Raw genomic sequence first — 20,020 nt, 5'->3', positions numbered from 1 at the left:
CACAGACTGTGTGGTGGCTTGACATAAAAAGAGGCTTTTCGAAGTAGCCTAGTGCAGAAAATGTACAGTCTACCCCAGACTTACACTGGAAATAAGTCTTCCATTTAATTATATCATCCTTGTGACAAACAAGCAAATTATTAAATACCACATCACCTAAATTAACAACCAGTTTATGAATATTATTGATGCTAGTTCACTGCAGTTTTTTCCAGCAGATATTTTGACTTGTTATAGGAAGGCCATGGGTGTTACTAATAAATGTTGTTCTGCTCTATTCGAGAGTCAGTGACCATGAGCCAGAACGCACAACACAGGGGCCATGAAACTGAAGCAGCTTAATGTAATTCAGCCATTCACTTTAATAGCCACACATGTGCTTTGTGAAATGTCATAGGAGGAGCAGATGAGAATGAGTGAGAAGTGAGAACACATCAATAACACTTGTCATTGGGGACTATCCTGATTTTTTAGGATCTCTGGTAACCCTAACATGACAAGATGTCTTCTGTTAAAAAGGTCTGTTGCACAGCTGTAGTTATTGACCCTAAAATGTAGCATTTGTATTATATGTTCATCTAATTAAAATTCTCCTTTTGTATGGATATTTATGGATGTTACTTGTAAAGTTTAGATCAAGTAAAAGAAAAACTGGCCTTGAAACTTTATTTTTCCACTTGGAAAACAGGATCCAGTTCTGCATGTCTATTTTTAATGTTAGAAACTGCTAAAAATGCAAATAAACTATAAGCAGTGGGATTATCCTGCTTATATACATAGACCATACTGCACAAGGACACACTTGACTCTTTTGTGATGCTTGAGATTATTTATTAGCAATCAGGAAGAAGGATAAATCGTGCATGATATAGGACTAAACATGCATGAAGAAATGAGAAAAATAATCACTGATTCATTCACTCATGAGATGTGATACTTGAGGAAATCACAGATATGATGATTTAGACCAGGAGAAGTGGTGGTTCTGTAGTGGCTGCAGCTGTGTGGTTAAACCACAGATGGTAGTTAACATAATAGCCATCGTTGTACATGTAGAGCTTCTGGTCAGTGGGATTGTAGTCCAGGTTGGAGTACTTGTCCTGGAACCTCTCAAAGGGAACACTGATGTAGCTCTCTTGTTTGGTTTTGGTGTCGTACTTGTAAAATATCTCTTCAGTGTTGATATCAACTGTTCTGACTGCATACAGAACGCCACAAATCATGAAGGCATTGCTCACCGCTGGTTTATAGACACTAGTCTGCCATTCCTCCTCAACCCCAAAAGAAGGCTCGTTTATTTTAGCGAGGACCATGCGACCGCTGGACTCCTCTGTGGCATAGGTCACCCACAGGCCGGTTTCATCAGCAGCAAAGTCAAAGTTCTGATTGGGGGAGTTGGTGTAGGAGAATCTGGTGCTAGCTTTAGGAATCACTCTACTTCACAGTGGTAAAATTCAGTTTGGCCAGTCCAAACGGTTTGTTGATCTGATAATACAGAGTGTTCTCACGGATGATAAAATTGTTCCCTGTACCATACCAGCTGCTGTGTAAGGTGTGATGCTGGAAGTGATTTCTCAAAATGAGGTTTTTGTAGTTAGTGTAGAACCTAACGTCAACAATGGAGGCACCAGTGTACCCAGAGTACCAGTACATAGATTCTCTATCTGGAACAGGCTTTGAATCTTTCCCCCAGCCTCCAAACTTGTAGCCAGCATTAAGATGGGCATTCAGTTGGCTTACAATGGGCTTGCTGATCCTGATGATACCTGTGTGTGCGCAAGACCCTGCAGAAAGAGAGTGAGAGAGAGAAGTAAAATGAGTTTAAAATCTCCAAAGAGGGACATGGATGGATTCCTGAACGGGCCTACCGGGCACAGGTTCAGGGCCCTAATGTATAAAGGGGCCTCTTCGCTAGAGCATATGTTTAAAGTGACTGTTCACATTTCTTTCTAACAGTCAATCATATGAGTACAGAGATGCAAAATGACCACAGAGACGAGCAACAATAGAGACAAAACTATCACAAGGAGACAAAAAATGACCATCAGGGCTAACAAAAGTACCACAAAGAGCCAAAAAGCATCTGAAAGGACACAAAACTAGACATGGACATTAATGTGAATGGGTTTACCAATGTTGGGGTGGAACAGCTCCTGATGGCGTCTCTCGCACTCCTCTAGTTGCAGCTGCACCTTGATGTACTCTCGGCGTGTCGCCAGAACCACATTCTTGTCGTAGGTCACCTCCAGCCTGTTCAGGGTCTCCACCATGACTGTGATCTGTGAGGAGACATGGTTTGCCACTGAATTGGCGATACGTGTTACTGATGCAGTGACCGCCATCATCATGACTTACCTGTACACGCAGAGACTTGAAGACTGTGGTGGAGCCATTGATAGAGAGCTGCAGCTCTTTAATCAGAGCCTCCACTTGTTTAATTTGCACCTTTATCTCCTCTATGTCAACATCATCGTAGTCGTCAGGGTTCTTCTCCATTTTCTCAATTTCTACTGTCAACTGTATTATCTTTTCTGCATACTCAGTCAACTTGGTCGTATAGTCTTCCAGCTGAAATAAAGTAATGAAAAAAAAACACATTTTTGTCTGTCTTATACATGGCAATATCTGTCGCTCATGCTTCTAGCATCACAAAGAGACACAAGACTACCACAAAGAAACAAAAAGGAGACATAAAACTACCACCAGGAGACAAAAAAGACTATGAGGGAACACAAAAATACCATAAAGGGACACAAAACAACTAAAAGGGACACTAAACTACCACAAAGAGAACCAAAAAATACCACAAGGATACATAAAACTATGACAAATAGACAAAACATGACTACTAGGGGAGACAAAAGTGGAGTGGGTTAAACATCTCAGTGGCTAAGTAATAGGCTGGCTTCTACAGTGAGTGTGAGGTGACTCAAAAGTACCAGAATAGACACAAAACTATCACAAAGAAAGACAATAGTACGACAAAGAGACATAAAACTACTGCAGAGACACAAAACAACTAAAAAGAGATACAAGAAGACCACAGAGACAGAAAACTATCACAGAGAGAGAAGAGACAAAATGACACAAAGAGACACAAAAGAGTCACAGAGAAACACAAAACAACATCAGAGAAACAGAAGTACTACAAGGAGACATAAAAACTACCACAAGAGAGACAAATTCCTGCGTACCTTTCCCATCTCCAGCTCCAGTCGGTGTGAGATCTCCTCGGCTTTCTGCTCCACTTCCACCAGGTCTTTGATAGGAAAGGTAGAAGCAGGCAAGAAGGCGTCACAACTGCACCTGCCCCCACCTCCACCTCCTGTCTCATTCCTGCCCTCACGCCACAGACCTACACGCTGACAAACAAAGGGTCATATGAACACAGTACATTAGCTTACCTCAAAAAAACAAACAAAAAACTAGAAAACCTCAAAGAATAAAGATGAACCATCTGATCTAATTCATGCCATACTTACCCCCCAGGCCACGGTGGAGCTCAGCAGCGCTAAGAAATACAGAGTGCTGATCATTGTGGAGCAGTCAGAGGTGTTATGATGAAGACAGCTGGATCTTTGGGGGTTTATATAGCCTGTTTTAACATCCTGCAGATTGCAGCACCTGTCTCAGTTCACAGCATTGTTAGCAAAGGCACAGGACAAGATAAAACAATAAATTTTATCTTAAGCAAACAGGAAATACTCGGATGTTTGTTAGAATGATCCATCAGTGTTTGGGATGCGTCAGAATTGAAAGAATACTGATGGGTGGGTTCTTCCATCTGACAGATTTCCCACGTGTTATGAAATGTTTTGTTTCCTCAGATCTCATTCAGTAACAGACTGAATAAAATGTTGATTGAGAAACAAATGCTGTATATACTGTGAACAATATAAGAGATTAGAAGCAAGATAAATAATTTAAATCTATCTTTATTTAGCAATTTTGTGTAACAAAGAACACTAAAAAAAATCATACAAGAATTTAGAAGAATTAACTAACCTTTTCTCATTAACTTAGCATAAATATAGAAGTTTTTAATTATTCAAGTTAATCAGTCTTTAAACTTATAGTATTTATTTTGAGTTTGTACTTTCAGGTATCTGCTTTATTACTCACAGCTGATGTCTGCTGGTCCATGCTCGCTCATGATTGCCTCGGTAAACTGTTGCATGTGCTGTTTGTTTGGTAGGAGGCTCAGGATGGAGAAAACAAACCTAATTCATGTCCTGGAGATGAGACTCAACAATCAATCAGTCAGACTTTCTACCTACTGCAGCCTTAAAGCAGTTTCACGTATTGTCTTTGAGCCAGTGATGGAACAAAGTAACTCAAAGTAACTAAGAAATGATGCTTCAATCTGAGAAAATATAAAAATGTAATCAACTTTATTTGTAATGTTTGTTAGTGTGGCTTGTCAGTGTGAGTCATTGGTTCTAAACTTACTGACAATGTTTTCTCTAGTAGAACTGATTTCATATCAAGTTAATTTGACTAGAAAGTTTATTTGTTATTGAATCATTACAAAAACCACCTCAACTTGTTTTTTTAAATTCAGCCGACTCAAAATGTTAAGGAAAGAAAATGCAAAAGAAAAACAAATTAGTTTACAGTGTTTCTTAGTGTGACTGAAGAGTTGTTGGTTCAACTTAACATGTTACACTCATCCTGTCGTCTCTTCAGCTGTCCCTATCTGAATAAAGGCAAAAGCCCAAAAAATAATTTATAACTTAAATATAACTTGTCTTTTAAAATTCAGTCGACTTAAAATTTTAAAGCAGCCCAGACACCCAATAGTGTTTTTTAAAGTTAAGCCAACAACATCATCCAAAAATAATGATAACATTTCACGGCATTATACAGACAGTCACTTGACTGTTTGTGTTTTCTTTGAGCCTTTATCCACACGTTTTGTAGTTTTCTTTTTCTTCACTTTCTTGGTTTTGGCTTTAACCTCTGGCTGCTTGGCGTTAAGAGCAGGCCTGGACCTGGTCAGATGGTACGTAGTGGGGCTCAGCTTGCTGTGGCTCATCTCTGGATCAGAGCGGATACCCTGGGCAGAGATGGACTTTCCTCGAGGGGAGTCATCCAGCAGGTTTGGCTGGGAGTAGGAGCGCATAGCAGGGGAGCTGGTGGGACGGTAAGGTGTGGTGCCTCCTATCATGGGCAGGTGGACATGCTCATTGCTAAGATTAGTGACAGAATAGCGACTGCTGTTGGACATGACAATGTGGTGCCAAGAACTTAGAGGGGTGGCAGAGAAGTGCTGAGGGCCACTCGAATCCTCTTTGGCAACACCTGGAGATATGACCATGGAGCTGCGTGGTGTTACCGCCTCCACGGCGCTCTGGAAGGTCTTGAGGATGCGGTCACTCTTCTGCTTCTCTTTCTTCTGACGGGACTCAACCTTCCTCAGCTGGCGGCGGTGATCTCTCATCATCTGTTTCCTTGTATCTGCCAGTCCCCTGCACAGAAACATCAGATAACCTTATGAACCTTTGTGTGGACAAACTTTAGGACTGCAATCAGTTTACTACAATTTACTATCTGTGCCATACACAAACATCACTCTTTTATGATGCCATTCCAGGTGAAGATCTGGACAAATATCCAGATCATAACTAAGTCACGTCCGCCATCATTCAAACAATAATATAGCAAGTGATTGTAAAAACTCACGGCAATTACTAAATGTTTCTATAACAGTAAACCTTAACACACGACAGGCCTAGTCTGTGAAGCATTTTAGAAGGCCCATCTGTGGGCGGTTAGGTAGGGTCAGGTAAGTAAGGTTAGGAAAGGTAAGCTGCTGCATCACACAACATACTAAAATTTAACAAACTGTAGATCATACAAACATACACTTGCATAAACATGCTTAAATTCACATTGTGCGACAGTAGTTCCTTTAAATAAGAAAGGTTGCAGTAGTTTCATAAACAAAAAATAGATAAGATCAACCCCTTTAAATAACAGAACCAGGTGTGAGATAACGCAGAATGCATCTGCACGTGAATAAAACCACTTCATAATACTAATAAAAAATTTTAGCCTGCAACTTGGCATTCTGAACTGTTGGCCTGAAGGCAACACCTGCAATTCCAGGCTCAAAATGTGTGTTCTGCTCACCTGTAGTCCACCATTCCTGTCCTGTCACGATCAAGTCTCTGAATCAGCTCCTCAATCTGGTATCGATCCAAAGGAATACTTGATTGCTACACAGAACAGAAGCAAAAAGTCAGACACTGCAGTAGAAAAGAGCCCATCATGCATGATTTCAGAGGACATTTTCCTGGTATTCTGTCAGTAAAGTTCATCAGTGCAGTACTCCCTGCAAATGTCACTAACTCTGCACAGTTCGATATATGTCAATTATTTGTAAACCTGCACTGCTTTCCTGAAGTCAGCAACAGGGACTCGCATGGTGCCATCTTTGTCAATGTTCCGAAAGAAATCCCACAGGCGTAGCTTGCGTTGATCTAAATAATCCTGGAAAAATATTGGGAGAAGAAATTTACACAACCAAACAAAGAAAGGGTTGCCGTCATTTGACAGGTTTGCTAAATTAAAGTGTGAATGGACTACTTGATAGGAATCTTGAGAGTAAAGAGAATAAAAAGTTTATTCTCGACAGTTCAACTTCTCAATGTGCTTGCTCCTAATGCTTTACTATCATATATTTGATACTATATATGACTATGAGTTTATATTTTAATATAAAATGACAAGAAATATAAACATTCATTTCAGATTTTTAGGATTACTTAATCTCATTAGATGACCAAACAGACCTGGATGACTTTCATTGGATCAACGCGTTTTGGTGGCTTCTTCGCAATAAAGCCTCCGACCCCTCCATACTGTACATCCAGACCAGGATGCTCTTGACACGTCACCTCCAACAGGTGCACAAAGTTCTCATTTACCAGCACATTCTGCTCCATAAAAAGACACAAGTTAATTCTGGAAGTGGCTGACAATCACATTCAAGCTGAAAGGTACAATTGTTTGAACTTCTAACTATTAAATGATACAGCAGAACAATCAGATCAGGATCTGAGAGCAACTCACACATATATTGATCTCCTCCAAGGCAGTTTTAGGTGTGTTCTTCACCACATTAACCAGGGCCAGTGCGCCCTCTACTGTTAAAGAGTTGTAAGCCAGCTACAGGAGTATATAACAATAAAACAGCATCTTAAAATGTATCTGTAGTAGAGATGTATGTTCACTTAACACAACCTCACCCACCCACCAGCAGGACTCGAAGCGTGTCATTGAACTCAAGACCCCTGCACAGCATGCCCACACCCTCATTGGTGAGGCGGTTGTTGTTGAGGTTCAGGTGCACCAGAGTGTTGTTGAATTTCAGGGCCTCTCCCATGGCCAGGGCGCCCTCATTTCCAAAACCGTTCCACGATAAGTCAAGGTGTTTTAACATCATATTCACCTAAATATGGAGAATGCGATCAGATGTTATGTTACAACTAAGTGATCAAATGAATTTCTAATACAGCACATACTTTGAGTCCAGCACAAAAAGCCACAGCTCCTTTCATTCTGAGATGGTTCCAGCTGAGATCCAGCACCTCAAGACCTTCATTGTTTGCTGTAGAAATGGAAAGTAAAATCAGAGACTTGGAGCTAGCTGCTGGAGAAGATGTGGGGAACAGCAAACTATACACATATTTTTGAAGCGTCTAATATTGATACCTTTTGGGGAAGAGGATGAGAAAATCTCAAAATCTTTGACTAAAAGAACCTCTGAAATTCAAATAGTTTGTATATTCATTGTGTGTGACAGCCATGAGGAAGGTGACAGGGAAAACAGCCAGATATACCAAAACTAAATTAAGGAGCTATAGAACAATTTTAGCCATGCAATCATCAACCTTTACAATCAGAGATAACATGAAAAAAAAAAGAAAAAGATAGTCTTGTTTGCTTGGAATGATGAACTTTTAATCATTGCTTAAAAGAATTAATAATTTTTTATAAAAGGCGTTAAGATAAGTGATTTTACCATACCTAGTAGTTGTCCCAGATGTTCCCCTCCTTTTCCACAGAACTCATTATGGCTCAGATCTAGTTCTTTTATTCTGGAATTGGTCTAAAATGTAAAAATATTAGCAACATAACTACTGCACAAGTAACCAAATATCTTATCATTCTTAATAACAAAATGTAACTAAAATATGTTTGGATAACTTAGTACTACTGTAATTACTTACCGACAAGGCATCTGCAAAATACTTAGCATCATCATCAGTAAATCCATTCCCTGTTGGGAATATATCAAACATTTAACCCTCTATGGTATGGCGTTGCTTCTAGGTAATTTGTCCATTTATTAGCCATTTAGTCACACAATAAATCCTCAATTATGGTGCAATACTTTAAGAAACAAGACAGGACCCAAAGGAAACTAATGGCAGTATTTTAATTTATCACATGACTCTTTGGAGGTCATGTTAAATTCCTTTTCTGCAGCCTTCCTCACATGGTTCAGCTCCGTCATCTCTCAATACAACAATGGTCTGAAAATGCCAGTTTTTTTGTTTTTAATTGTTTAATGTACTTTATTTGATAGTTAAGGCATGGAGAACTGTTAAAATGTAAATGTTGCCTTGAAGGAACACGGTAGCATTATAAAATCTCGCCATGACAGTTTCGTTATTGTGTATTTAGATTCATTTCCTGTTCAACTAATATAAGATAGGGTGTAAAATGAATTGCTTGTTGCAAAAAACAAATGGGTGCAACATGGTGTATGTTGAGAAAAGCACACACCAAGAAACTGAAAACAAGGATTTAAGTGTAACACAAATGATCAAACAGTGAAATGCGACTCCATATCTTGTTCTGAGGAGTATTATGATAGTTTGATTTGACAGATTGTTGATGTAAAGTTTGCTGAAAGTCTTTAACACGTTCATTATTACAGGATTTTCCACAATGGTACAGTGTTGCTTACAGGTAACATCCAGACAAACAAACATATGAAAACAGTTCATTTTCAATGTTTTTCAATTTAAAATGCCAATAATTCTAAACTGAAGAACTGATGTAGCAATTTAATATTTTCCATTAATACTGTCATACATTTTATTCATATTAACAACAATTACTTTCTGTTCATTCCTTACCATTATGGACATTATAATTATGGACTGCATCATTGTGTCTAGCCTGGTCTGAGTACATCAGACTACTGTCAGTTAAGTTAAATACTGCTAATCGGTACATTACCTGAGAGTTTCATGGATTTTAATGAAATGTTGTCCAGCAGAATTTTAGCCACACACTCAGCTCCTGCAGACAGCAGATAGTTGTTGGACAGATCCTGAAAGAAAAAACAAATTCTGGTACTGTACATGTTGTTCTCCACTCCACTGTAAAAGCAAAGTAAAATGTCACCTGAAAGGTACTTGTGCCCTCTAGTGGCAGGTTTGCAGACCAACATACCAGGTGCTGGATGGTGAAATTAGCCCTCAACATCTCCATAAAGTATTTTGCTCCCTCAGCTTGCATGTGATTGTCAGCCACTTCCAGAGTGTTGATATGCATATCAGACTAAATACAAAGACCTTGTCAGATTTTTTTAGATTTTAGATTTACAAAAGCCACACTTAATAACACAATTGCATTTCAAACTTACCACTAAAGCTATAGCAAGTGCTTTACACCCCAAAGGTCCCAGCCCATGGTGGTTGAGGGTAATGGTTGTGGAGTCCAGATTACGTATAAAGTAGGAGACTGGCACCACACCCACCAGCCTGCAGGCCTGGAGGTAAAGTTCAGCCACAGATGTCTCCTTGTTGCCCTCCTCTTGTTCTGAAAATGAGTATGTATGTTTCACAGTGGCACTTTGTCAGAACAAGCCATTTAGTTCCATTATTTGGGGAAATATTTTGCCTCAGTATGTTAAATTAACAGTGTAAAGTGTACAGTAAGGGCAGCACAATGGCTTACTGTATGTACACAAATTTAATTTAATGTCCTTACCATCTGACTCCAAGTCTGTGTCAAACTCGTCCTCCATGTCCCGGGGTGGAATTGGGGATGGACAGTCATCATCTTTTAAACAGAGGGACTCAAAAGACAGTGTCGACATCACTGTCTGCTGTCAGAGTTTCAAAAATGTCCTCCATAAATCCATTTCCGAGATAAGAAGGGAATACAGTCTGCAGGTTAATTGTTCATTTATTTCCCTGTGTGTGTGTGTGTGTGTGTGTGTTATCTATCGGCTCGAACTGTGAAATGAAATAGGCCTGTGCTGTCCAGCAGGTAATTCTACCCTTCAGGTAAAGTGTCATGTGTAGTGACATTAACAATTTATGGCTCAGTGTGGTTACAATCATGTGTTTTTGGCAACGGCAAACAAAATTGTAAATATAGAAATGATATAGTTTGAAATCAAACAGCATTTTATAGGATGTTGTACATTTTTATATATACTTACATATAGATACTTATAATTATTTTTCTAGTCTTTCTTGAATGGGTGCAACTATAACACTAACAATTTCCCCCAGGGATCAATAAAGTATTTCTGATTCTGATTTATATTATAAAATAAGATAAATTAAAATAATCTCATAACAAGGAAATCTGCAGTATTACAGTGACAAAGGAGAAAACATAATAGCGTGAAGCATAAATAAAAAGAAATAAATAAGTCAACAAGCAAGATATAAACAAGAGGAAATAAAACAAGAATAACAGTGGAACCAAGAAACAAACACAGAAGTTGAATTTACACTTTTGCACATAGTAAATACTGATATTGCATAGTAGGGATGATAATGATTAATCATTAATTGATTAATCGCTTATTGCTTTATTAGTATGTTTGTACTTCATGATTAATGTTTCATATAACTAATATGCTGCAAGAATTGCTTAAATAAAACTTAAACTGAGAAAAAGACACACGTTTCATGTCCTATTAGTTATTAATGATTAATTGATTCTTGATTGTTAACATGTTCAGCTATTGGTAGAGGAAAGCACACAAGAATTACAACATTATTGCACGGTTTGAAATTATATTAAACTTCAGTGGAATGTTGACAGGTGGTAAACGTTAATATTGCAGTGAATTTGTCAGTTTATAATATTAATGTCAAGCAATATAATATAATATAATATAATATAATATAATATAATATAATATAATATAATATAACATATCATATTATAGGACGCTGTACTTTTTTCTTTTTTAAACATATTAAGACAAATTCAAAAAGCCAAAACACATCCAGTGGGAAACCACACCAGTGACATTTGACGCGACCCCTAACCTTTCACATCATTAGCCTCGGACCGCGCATGCGCGTACTTCAATAAAGAAACATGATTGGCAGCCTGTTATTCTACGCTCTTTATCCGTTATCACGGTACCTGACCAGTCGACCCTCAGGTAAATGTTGCAAAGGCTGTAAATGTTTAAAATGGTCTGGGTCGGCTGAGCAAAATGTTTTGGTGTGCATTTGACAGTAGCTGCTGGGAGCTAATGGTTGCTAACGTTAAATGTAGGTCGCAGCTGCCTGAGCAGTTCGTCCTGACATGTGGCAGCTGTGTTTGGTCGGTGGTGATTCGTGCAAACTAGTTCATCACAAGCTCAGCGTGATACGTCTCTTGTTGTTCTCCAGTGTGACAAAACATTTTCTTCCTTGTAAAAACAACTTACGGTGTTGCTCTGTAGCTAACTCTAACGTTAGCTTGTGGAAACGTGTTAGCTTGCACCTGTTTGGTGTTTTTTTTTTAGCTAGCACGACGTCCGTCGTGATGTCAACACGTCACCACGTGTGACTGTTTTGCTTTGTGATTTATGTTCAGTAAGATAGATGTCACAATAAGTTTGTCATTATTTCAGCTCACAAGCTTAAGGGCTCAGTATATTGTAGCATGGTTTGAGTCAAGACAATTACACTTAATAAAACGTTTAGTTAAATGAAGTATTAATAAAAACTAGACTTTAGGGAAAAACACGATAACTAAGGTCTTTATTGTTAGTAGTTTTATTATCGGTAGTAGTTTCGTTGTCAATGTAGTCAAATTTGTTAACACAACATGCACGAGAAGTGTTTGTAATGTAAAAACTATTCTGAACCTCCCAAGTCTTGCCCCTGACAAATACCCCCCATATTATCAGGGTTGAGTCAGTTTTAGGGATATATAATAAATATTGGGACAGATAAATTATCAGCTTTCATGTCAAAGCATGTAATTTGAAATCTGAGGCGAAATGCTCTGTAAAAGCCAAAATATATTTGTAAAGATTTTGCATGATATTTACTAGAAAGCATGACTGACCAGAACTTTTCTTTGTTTGTGTTGTTATAGTTATGTCAGCTAGGTTTGGTTCAGTCAGATCTGTGGGATATAAAATCATCCATCTTCGCTCACTACATCTGAGCCTTTCTTATGCCCAGGTGTGATTAAACTACAGGTTATATTAACTTCTTTTTAAAATACAAAATGTTAAATCATCAGTTATAAAAAAAAAAAAAAAAATCCACGCATAAATACCTTGTTGCATCACTGTGAAATGTAGTCGGTTACTGAATACAAATTTACATGGCAATTTTACAAAAAAGTGATCTAATCTGAATACTGTTGGATTAAGTCAAAAATATTGCACCTTTACACTAAAAAATGGACATCCACAAAACAGACATGCCTTTCATGTGTAAATAGAGCAGTGGTTATAAAAAAAAAGTTACATAATTTTAAAACTGCCAAATTTTAAAGAGGAGTAATGTAATGTAAACAATCCTTTACAACATCACTATAATCTAATTATAAATTTTTCAAATGAAATCTGGCAGGTCATAATTACCTTTTTTTATTAGAATGCAACTAAATATTTTTAAACAATAAAGACTGAACTGAAACAAACAAATCCACTCTGGAAACTAACTGAAACCGAACTGAATTAAAAACAAAAATTAAAAAATAAGCGAAAAATACAAAATCATGATAACCCTGGTATGAAGATATCACTGTCTAATTTTGTTTTACAGAGGCCTCAAAGAAGCGTCTCCCTCCTGCAGTGGTAAATGGCACAGCAGTGTGGGATGGTGGTGTTGTCACAACCAGAAGCTTCACCCAGCCTCAGACAACCCTGCTGGACGAGCATTTCAGCCCAAGCAGTGAGATCGAGGGAGAGACGAAAGAAAGGATGAAAGAACCGGGCCCAGAAAAGGAAGATGATACAAGGCCCGATACAAACAGAGAACAGCTCATGGCTGTCCTGCATGAAGACACAAAGACTGAGGCTGTTTCAGAGATGAGTGAGGTGCAACCTGCAGTAATGAAAAAAGAAGCAGAGACCAGAAATCAGCAACAACAAGACAAAGTGGAAGGTCCCAAGCAAGAAGACACCCACGAGGTGTTCCATATGAAGCAAAACACAGAGGGTGGACCTATTTTTCCAACAGAGGACATTAAACCAAAGCAAGACTGTAGAGCACAATTAGAGTGCCTGCAAACGAAAGTTAGTGCTCAAGAAACCACCTGTCCATTTCAGGAAAAACTTGAGATACAAAGCTTGGAAGATTTAGTAACTCCACTTGAGTCCAGCATACAAGAAACCAGCGGTATAGTGCAGGAACAAATACAGACTCCAAGAGTTGAAGTGTCAATAACTCCAGCTAAAACTACAGCTGAAGTAACAGAATACTGGGATGAATATGCCGCTTTTACTGCTGATGACATGCATAGTGGGGAAAGCTCTGAGATAATATTTGCCTCCCTTCTCTCAAACACTCAAACCCACCTTAAACTCAGCAGGGAACATGATACACAAACTGGCTGGCATTTTCCTGCAGGACCTGGCCTGACAGAAGAAGTGCAGTGCCCACTGTGGCAATTTCCTGCAATGAGTTATTACCCTGAAACAGAGGTGACTGCGCCATTTGAAGGTGAAGATGTGATTTTTTTCCTCCCACAACTGTAACATTTCTACTGCAATGAGATTTGTCTAAACTCACCAATGGTTTACAAAACCCAACTCTCTGTAAAACGTAAATTAAAAAAAAGATTGCCATGATTTGCAAATCCTTTTTGACCTTTATTCAATGGAATAAAGTACAAAGACAAGATTCTTGTTTTTTGTCAATATACATTAATTCTGAATTTGATGCCTACAACCTGTTCCGAAATATATGGGACAGGGACATATTTTCTACAGATGTGACAGTTAGCCATGCCATGGGCACCATTACACCGCCATACCATCATCAAGCATCAAATATATAGGTTGCATATAGGTTGAAAAGGATTTTCAAATCATTGCATTCTGTTTTTATCCATGTTTTACTCAGTGTTCCAACTTTTTTGGAACTGGGTGTTTGTAATATCCAGCTGCTAACTTGCACAGACGTATATATGTGTTTGTGTTCCACCCAGTAATATGGAGAGTATGGGAGAAGGCGGATGAGAGTGCCTCTGCAGCAGAGCCTGCCCTGACACCCTTCCCATTCACAAAGGCCTCGACAGACTTCACTGTTATGTCCTACAACATTCTTGCTCAAGACCTACTGGAGGACAACCAGGACCTGTACACACACTGCCCCTTGGAGGTGCTGGACTGGAGCTACCGCTGCAGCCGACTACTGGAAGAAATACAGAAATGGGTGCCAGATGTGAGATAAATGCACTGTTTCTTCTGCAACTTATCGTATTACATTTTATATTTAATTTGAGCATGTTTCCTATGCAGTATGGAATTAAACATTGACCAACCTTTTGCTTGACAAGCCCAAATATAAAGTCTGGTTGGCTAAGGATTGCAAACGGGAAAAGAAAGCTAGAGACACTCTGTTATACTCTATTAATATTAATCTGAGGCCTCCGCTGACAAGTTGTTTATGTCATGTGGGTAGATTCTGTGTCTTCAAGAGGTTCAGGAGAACCACTACTATGAACAACTGTATCCAGTCCTGTCTGAAATGGGTAGGTCATCTGAGACAATACAGTGGAACAGTCATGTTGGAGGGTATTATGACAAAGACATAACTCATCTTGTCCTCACATTGTCACTTCAGGCTACACTTGTGTGTTCAAGCGCCGCACAGGGACAAAAACAGATGGCTGTGCTACCTGCTATCGTAGCAGCTGCTTCTCTGAGGTGTCAGTCACCCCGCTGGAGTTCTTCAGGCCTGAGACGGAGCTACTGGATCGTCACAACGTGGGTATTATTTTGTTGCTTTGTCCAGTGGTCACCCGGGGGTCAGAGGTCAAGGCGAAGGGTCCACCCCTCTGTGTGGCCAACACCCACCTGCTCTTCAACCCCAGGAGAGGTGATGTGAAGCTGGCTCAGCTGGCCATAATGCTGGCAGAAATCGACAGCGTGGTCAAATCCTGTAAGGCCAAAGGTGAACACTGCAACATTATATTGTGTGGGGACTTTAACTCTGTCCCCAACATGGCTCTATACCAGCTGATCACCTCTGGAGAGCTCTACTTCCAGGGTCTACCATCATGGCTGGTGAGTAGGTCAGGGCAAGATAGTTAATGTTATTGACATTGTGATATGACACTAGATATCGTCTTTGATTTTGGATATCATTATATTGTGATATATATGATGATTGTTGATCAAAAATATCATTGAGCTAACCAGTGACTGGAAAACATCTAGCTTTTACTAAATATCCAGGGTTTTTGTTTCAGTTTTTCTGACATGATGCTTGCAGGAATCACCTCTATAAACATCTATGTTTCCTCCATGTCCAACAGATATCAGGTCAGGAAGACCTGTCATACAAAACCCACTGTCACAGACTGTCTGCCCCCCTGTGGCCCAGCAGTCTGGGAATCACTGACAACTGCCAGTACACGACTGTCAAGGAGATGATTAAGAGCCAGAGTCAGAAACCAGGTCAGTGTTTGAAGGCGTAGCATGCTTTGTAGCTCCTGTTATTTTTGTAATCTTCATCCAAGGAATAAATTTCAGTCTGTTGTGTTACATTTCCTCTCTCACTTCACCTCCTATCCTATATTTGTCCTTGTTGTGTAGGAAAATTTCAGTACAGCCATGAATACATGCTGCAGCTGCGCTTTTCTCCAGTTGCATGTGTCCGTCCTGTGGACTTGGTGCTGATCCCAGGTGTGACTGACAACACGCCAGGTACAGTCTTGCAATGCATTAACTAGGGCTGCACAATTATGGCTAAAATGATCATCACGATTATATTGAACAGATTTGAAATCACAATTATTTATCAACATTATTAATTGATATTAGGGACAAAATATTTTTATTGTACTTTCATGTTTATTTTTTTATGTAACAAAACACAACCTAAATCAGCAGACTACAAGCAAGGACAACAAACCAAAAATATAAAACCAAACATTATACAGAGATTCAGTGCGGTGATATTAGCAGTGTTATTTTTCTTAGCCATATTATTGAGCATACTGCAGTATATGGTGTGTTTTCAGGTGCTTGAACAAGTAAGTTGTTCGTCTAATGCATTCTTTGCATGTGATTTGTTTGTGCTTAACATCACTTGCCCTAAATCTGATATACTTCCTAACACTTGCCTTCTGGATTTGATTTTCATTTTGCCCATCTGCTCTCTGTTGCATATTATTCTTAATTTTGCACAGGCTATCACTGCAGGGTGGCTGGCTGTTCGTTTAGGAAGCAGTTGATTTGGTGTGCAGCTGAGTTTTCTGTGAGCGGATGGAGCACACATTTTAAACATCAATATGATAGATGATCATGTTCATTTAATTGTGGGAAACCAAAATCATGATTGAGATTAATATTCATTTAAATTGTGCAGCTCTAGCAAAAATCATAGCATCACTAAAAATTATGCTGCCAACATGCACCAGGCAAAAACAGTAAACATGTCACACTGGAAACAAGCGATCATTCTAATAAATCCTTGATATAATTGTTCGCCATGTCCCCAATGTCCGGGATGGGAGGGCGGGATCCAAAAGGAAGTGATTGGAGGGGTGGGTGGGGCAGATGTTGTTATTTCTTCTTATTGGTTTTCGTTTTGTTTCTTTTTTTAAATTTTTTGGTTGCTTGCTTATTTGGTACTGACTAATGCGTGAACATTTGTTATTATATTCATTTATTTTATTGATGATCTATCAACTTTAACCTCAACTCTATATAATTATGTTGAAATATCAGTTAAAAACATTGGCACAAAAAACATGCCTTACAGTTCTTTGTCTTTGTTTTCTTGCACAGATGCATCAAAGGAAAATCAACCTTATGAGAAAAGGTCAGTTTACCTTCATCTTTCTGTCGTCTGTCACATGTAGCGTAAATGTGTCATATGCAAAACAAGAAGATATGAAGGGGTGGAATAAAGGCTCAGTTAGATGAGATTGAGATGTTGAATTTTAAATTTTGTGTCACAGGTTCAGACACACTGTCAGTCATCGGTTAGACCTGGAGTCGGTCTACAAACACATCCTACCAGGTTCTGGTAATCCAGAGGTCACCACCCTGCACTCTGAAGGTGGAGCCACTGTTGACTACATCTTCTACACCCCAAGGCGCACAGTAACTGCTGATCAAAATGGTATGAAGTCACGGCACAAAGGACAGCGTTGCAGCTCTGAATGAATTTGTTACTGTAGTTAACTTGTTTTTCTCTTTTTTCTCAGCTGGTGGTGACTTTGCGAGTGAGGGTCTGAAGCTGATTGGTTCTCTCTCCCTCCTCTCAGAAGATGTCTTGTGGTCAATGAGGGGCCTTCCCAATCACATATTCCCCTCAGACCATCTCAGTCTTCTGGCCAAATTCCAGCTGGACCTGAATCCAGCATGACTGGGTGAACTTTAAAGAGATGTCAGAGGATAACCATGTTTCCGTTTAAATGGTTCAAGTCTTTTGTTCTGCACACATGTGGTTTTTCTTGTTTTTGTGGGTTTAAATACCATCGTTTGTGGTTCACTCCTGGCATAGGAGCATCATAGTTTTTAAAGAAAAGAAGTTAATATTTTTGTTCAGCAGAGCCAGGAAAAATATTGGATGCCAATATATTCAGTCTTGCTCCACATGGTTTACATCAGATTAATAATGAAGAGCTATGACTGAGATAGGACAAATCTTATTAAAAGGGCAGTTTGCATTATTTGAAGTGGGGTTGTATGAGGTACATGTCTATAGCCAGTGTATTACCTAGAGTAGGCACAGGTACAGTTGGCACGCCACCAGTTTGTAAAAGCAGAGACCATCACCAGTACAGAAGCTAAATAGTGAACCGCTGTGGACACCTAAAGAAAACCAACAACAAATCAGTTTAAGTGTACACTATATTTAACATATATTTCAGTTCTTTACTTTGCCATCAGACAGCCTTTTCTGACAAGAAACCGTGTAACACAAGCCAAATGTCACTCTCTCCCAAGCAACCAAACTCCATAGTGGAAATCAGTAATTTTACTTTGCAGAGCACAGGAGTTGCTGATTTACAGCTGCCATGAGCTGGTTGTTTGTTTGTGTTGTTGTGTGACTTAAGTGAATCCAAACTATCTCATTAAAATATTGAAGTCACACAATAACACAAATATAGTAATAGATTGAGGCAGCAGTAGCCTAGAAACTCCTTCTTCTGTGAGCTAAAATTACTGATTTCTCCTATGGACTTTGGTAAGTTTGGACAGCGTGATACTTAGGCCCATATAACAGCTTTTTCTTGTCAAAAAAATGATGTCTGAAAGCAGTGAAAATATTCTAAATGTAGCGTACACTTAAACGGATAGATATTTTTTAGGTGGGCTTTTTTTAAGAGGCTAAAATACTAAAATTATTATTAATATTATTCAGCCTGTCATTGCAATCTACTGTAGGTAATGCACTATGGACCTCTTGATTTTGCTGTGTGACAGTAATGTTTTAATTTATTTTAAACTTAATTTTCAAATGAGAATTAGATTTCTCTGATTATGTGGATATGGTTTCAGATGGTAAAAATATTGAATAAATATTTTCCATTAATTTGTGTCTCATCTTTGCTCTGTAACATGTTACAGAAAAGGACACACACACACACACACAAAGTCTGTCTCCAGGCTGGTCCGGGCTTTAGAGTTTGCAGCTTCTAACTGGATTTATAATGTAGCACAGTTAAAAGCATCCACCAGCACTAAATCCTCCAGTTGGTGTCTGGCTCCCTGTGTTTCCTGCCCGGTCTAATGCTGAGAATGTGACCTGAATGTTGGCTCTGCCCCTCCTTATCCCACTACACTGAAGCAGTTTGTCAGGGCGAAGATGTCTGTGTGTATGTGGGTGTGTCTGGCTGATGCATGGATGAATAATTCATGCAGATAGTTGAGTGTTCATGCATGATGGGACTCAGTATGAAAGCTTTGTGTTGTGTGTGGGCTGGAGAATGTCTGCGAGGGTGATTCCTATCAAGTCTTTCATTCACTGCTCATTCTTGTCAGTGTGCCATGTAAAAATATTGGCTATATAATACAATTGTCCTTGAGTTGAAAACTTTCATGTATCAAGGGTTCTCATAGTGTGTCTTTACCCCCCCACGGCACCAAATGCATGCAAGTAGATGAAGTAGGTCAGTATGTTTTTAATCCAAATAGGTCATTATGCCTTCTGTTTCTTTATCTCACCAACACTGGTGGACAAAGTGTTTGACATCTGGATTCCACTGGCAGGGAGGATAGGGATTTGTTTAACATAACTTTTATCTCTTTATAATTCACCCTGGCAACTGCCTCAACATTAACAAAACCTTGTTTTAAAGGGATTGTTTAGACTATTTGATGTGGGGTTGTACAAGGTCCACAGTCAGCGTATTACTTACAGTAGATGGCAATGACAGGGTGAGTAATGTTTTAGTGTTTTGGCCACTTAAATAAGGCCCACCTAAAAAAAATCTGTCAGTTTAGGTGTACGCTACATTTAGAATATTTTCACTGCTTTACTTTGCCTTCAGACAACATTTTCTGACAAGAAAAAACTGTTATATAAGCCAAATATTGCTCTCTTCAAACCAACTAAACTCCGTAGGC

The 20,020-nt window shown here is 39.0% G+C and overlaps 3 protein-coding genes across 3 annotated transcripts; 1 reads left to right on the top strand and 2 right to left on the bottom strand.

Moving 5' to 3' along the window:
• Positions 1–794: 794 nt before the first annotated feature.
• olfm4.1 (olfactomedin 4, tandem duplicate 1) lies at positions 795–3,696 on the bottom strand. The gene is given in 6 exon segments (XM_084742374.1): positions 795–1,440; positions 1,442–1,784; positions 2,132–2,279; positions 2,356–2,568; positions 3,195–3,362; positions 3,483–3,696. Coding segments are annotated over 6 exon segments (1,404 nt in total). The 5' UTR covers positions 3,537–3,696; the 3' UTR covers positions 795–962.
• Positions 3,697–3,881: 185 nt separating this feature from the next.
• Positions 3,882–10,117, bottom strand: lrrc74a (leucine rich repeat containing 74A). Its single transcript, XM_084742373.1, has 13 exons — positions 10,009–10,117; positions 9,662–9,837; positions 9,469–9,576; positions 9,253–9,346; positions 8,235–8,284; positions 8,032–8,113; positions 7,527–7,612; positions 7,259–7,453; positions 7,075–7,170; positions 6,795–6,938; positions 6,388–6,492; positions 6,133–6,218; positions 3,882–5,468 (listed from the first exon to the last, which is right to left on the bottom strand). The coding sequence occupies exons 1-13, from the start codon at positions 10,115–10,117 to the stop codon at positions 4,871–4,873; spliced, it is 1,929 nt and encodes a 642-aa protein (XP_084598499.1). The 3' UTR covers positions 3,882–4,870.
• Positions 10,118–11,330: 1,213 nt separating this feature from the next.
• Positions 11,331–18,986, top strand: angel1 (angel homolog 1 (Drosophila)). The gene is made up of 10 exons (XM_084743212.1): positions 11,331–11,428; positions 13,035–13,934; positions 14,422–14,657; positions 14,898–14,967; positions 15,060–15,502; positions 15,754–15,895; positions 16,034–16,144; positions 17,231–17,264; positions 17,404–17,567; positions 17,653–18,986. The coding sequence occupies exons 1-10, from the start codon at positions 11,362–11,364 to the stop codon at positions 17,811–17,813; spliced, it is 2,328 nt and encodes a 775-aa protein (XP_084599338.1). The 5' UTR covers positions 11,331–11,361; the 3' UTR covers positions 17,814–18,986.
• The last annotated feature ends 1,034 nt before the right edge of the window (positions 18,987–20,020 follow it).

This window comes from Lutjanus erythropterus, chromosome 18 (genome assembly GCF_056507025.1).
Source record: "Lutjanus erythropterus isolate fLutEry1 chromosome 18, fLutEry1.hap2, whole genome shotgun sequence".
In the NCBI taxonomy this organism is placed as follows: domain Eukaryota; kingdom Metazoa; phylum Chordata; class Actinopteri; order Lutjaniformes; family Lutjanidae; genus Lutjanus; species Lutjanus erythropterus.
Note: the sequence above shows the minus strand (reverse complement) of the source record. Positions and strands in the feature narration are given on the sequence as shown.

What these genes read in the sequence shown, in the direction of transcription:
- angel1 (XM_084743212.1), top strand. Translation starts at nt 11,362, where the DNA reads ATGATTGGCAGCCTGTTATTCTACGCTCTTTATCCGTTATCACGGTAC. An exon ending in TACAGAAATGGGTGCCAGAT is followed by an intron (nt 14,658 to 14,897) that starts GTGAGATAAATG and finishes TCATGTGGGTAG; the next exon opens with ATTCTGTGTCTTCAAGAGGT. An exon ending in GAGCCAGAGTCAGAAACCAG is followed by an intron (nt 15,896 to 16,033) that starts GTCAGTGTTTGA and finishes CTTGTTGTGTAG; the next exon opens with GAAAATTTCAGTACAGCCAT.
- lrrc74a (XM_084742373.1), bottom strand. Translation starts at nt 10,117, where the DNA reads ATGTCGACACTGTCTTTTGAGTCCCTCTGTTTAAAAGATGATGACTGT. An exon ending in ATCCAATGAAAGTCATCCAG is followed by an intron (nt 6,493 to 6,794) that starts GTCTGTTTGGTC and finishes ATATTTTTCCAG; the next exon opens with GATTATTTAGATCAACGCAA. An exon ending in ACAGGAATGGTGGACTACAG is followed by an intron (nt 5,469 to 6,132) that starts GTGAGCAGAACA and finishes GTTTCTGTGCAG; the next exon opens with GGGACTGGCAGATACAAGGA.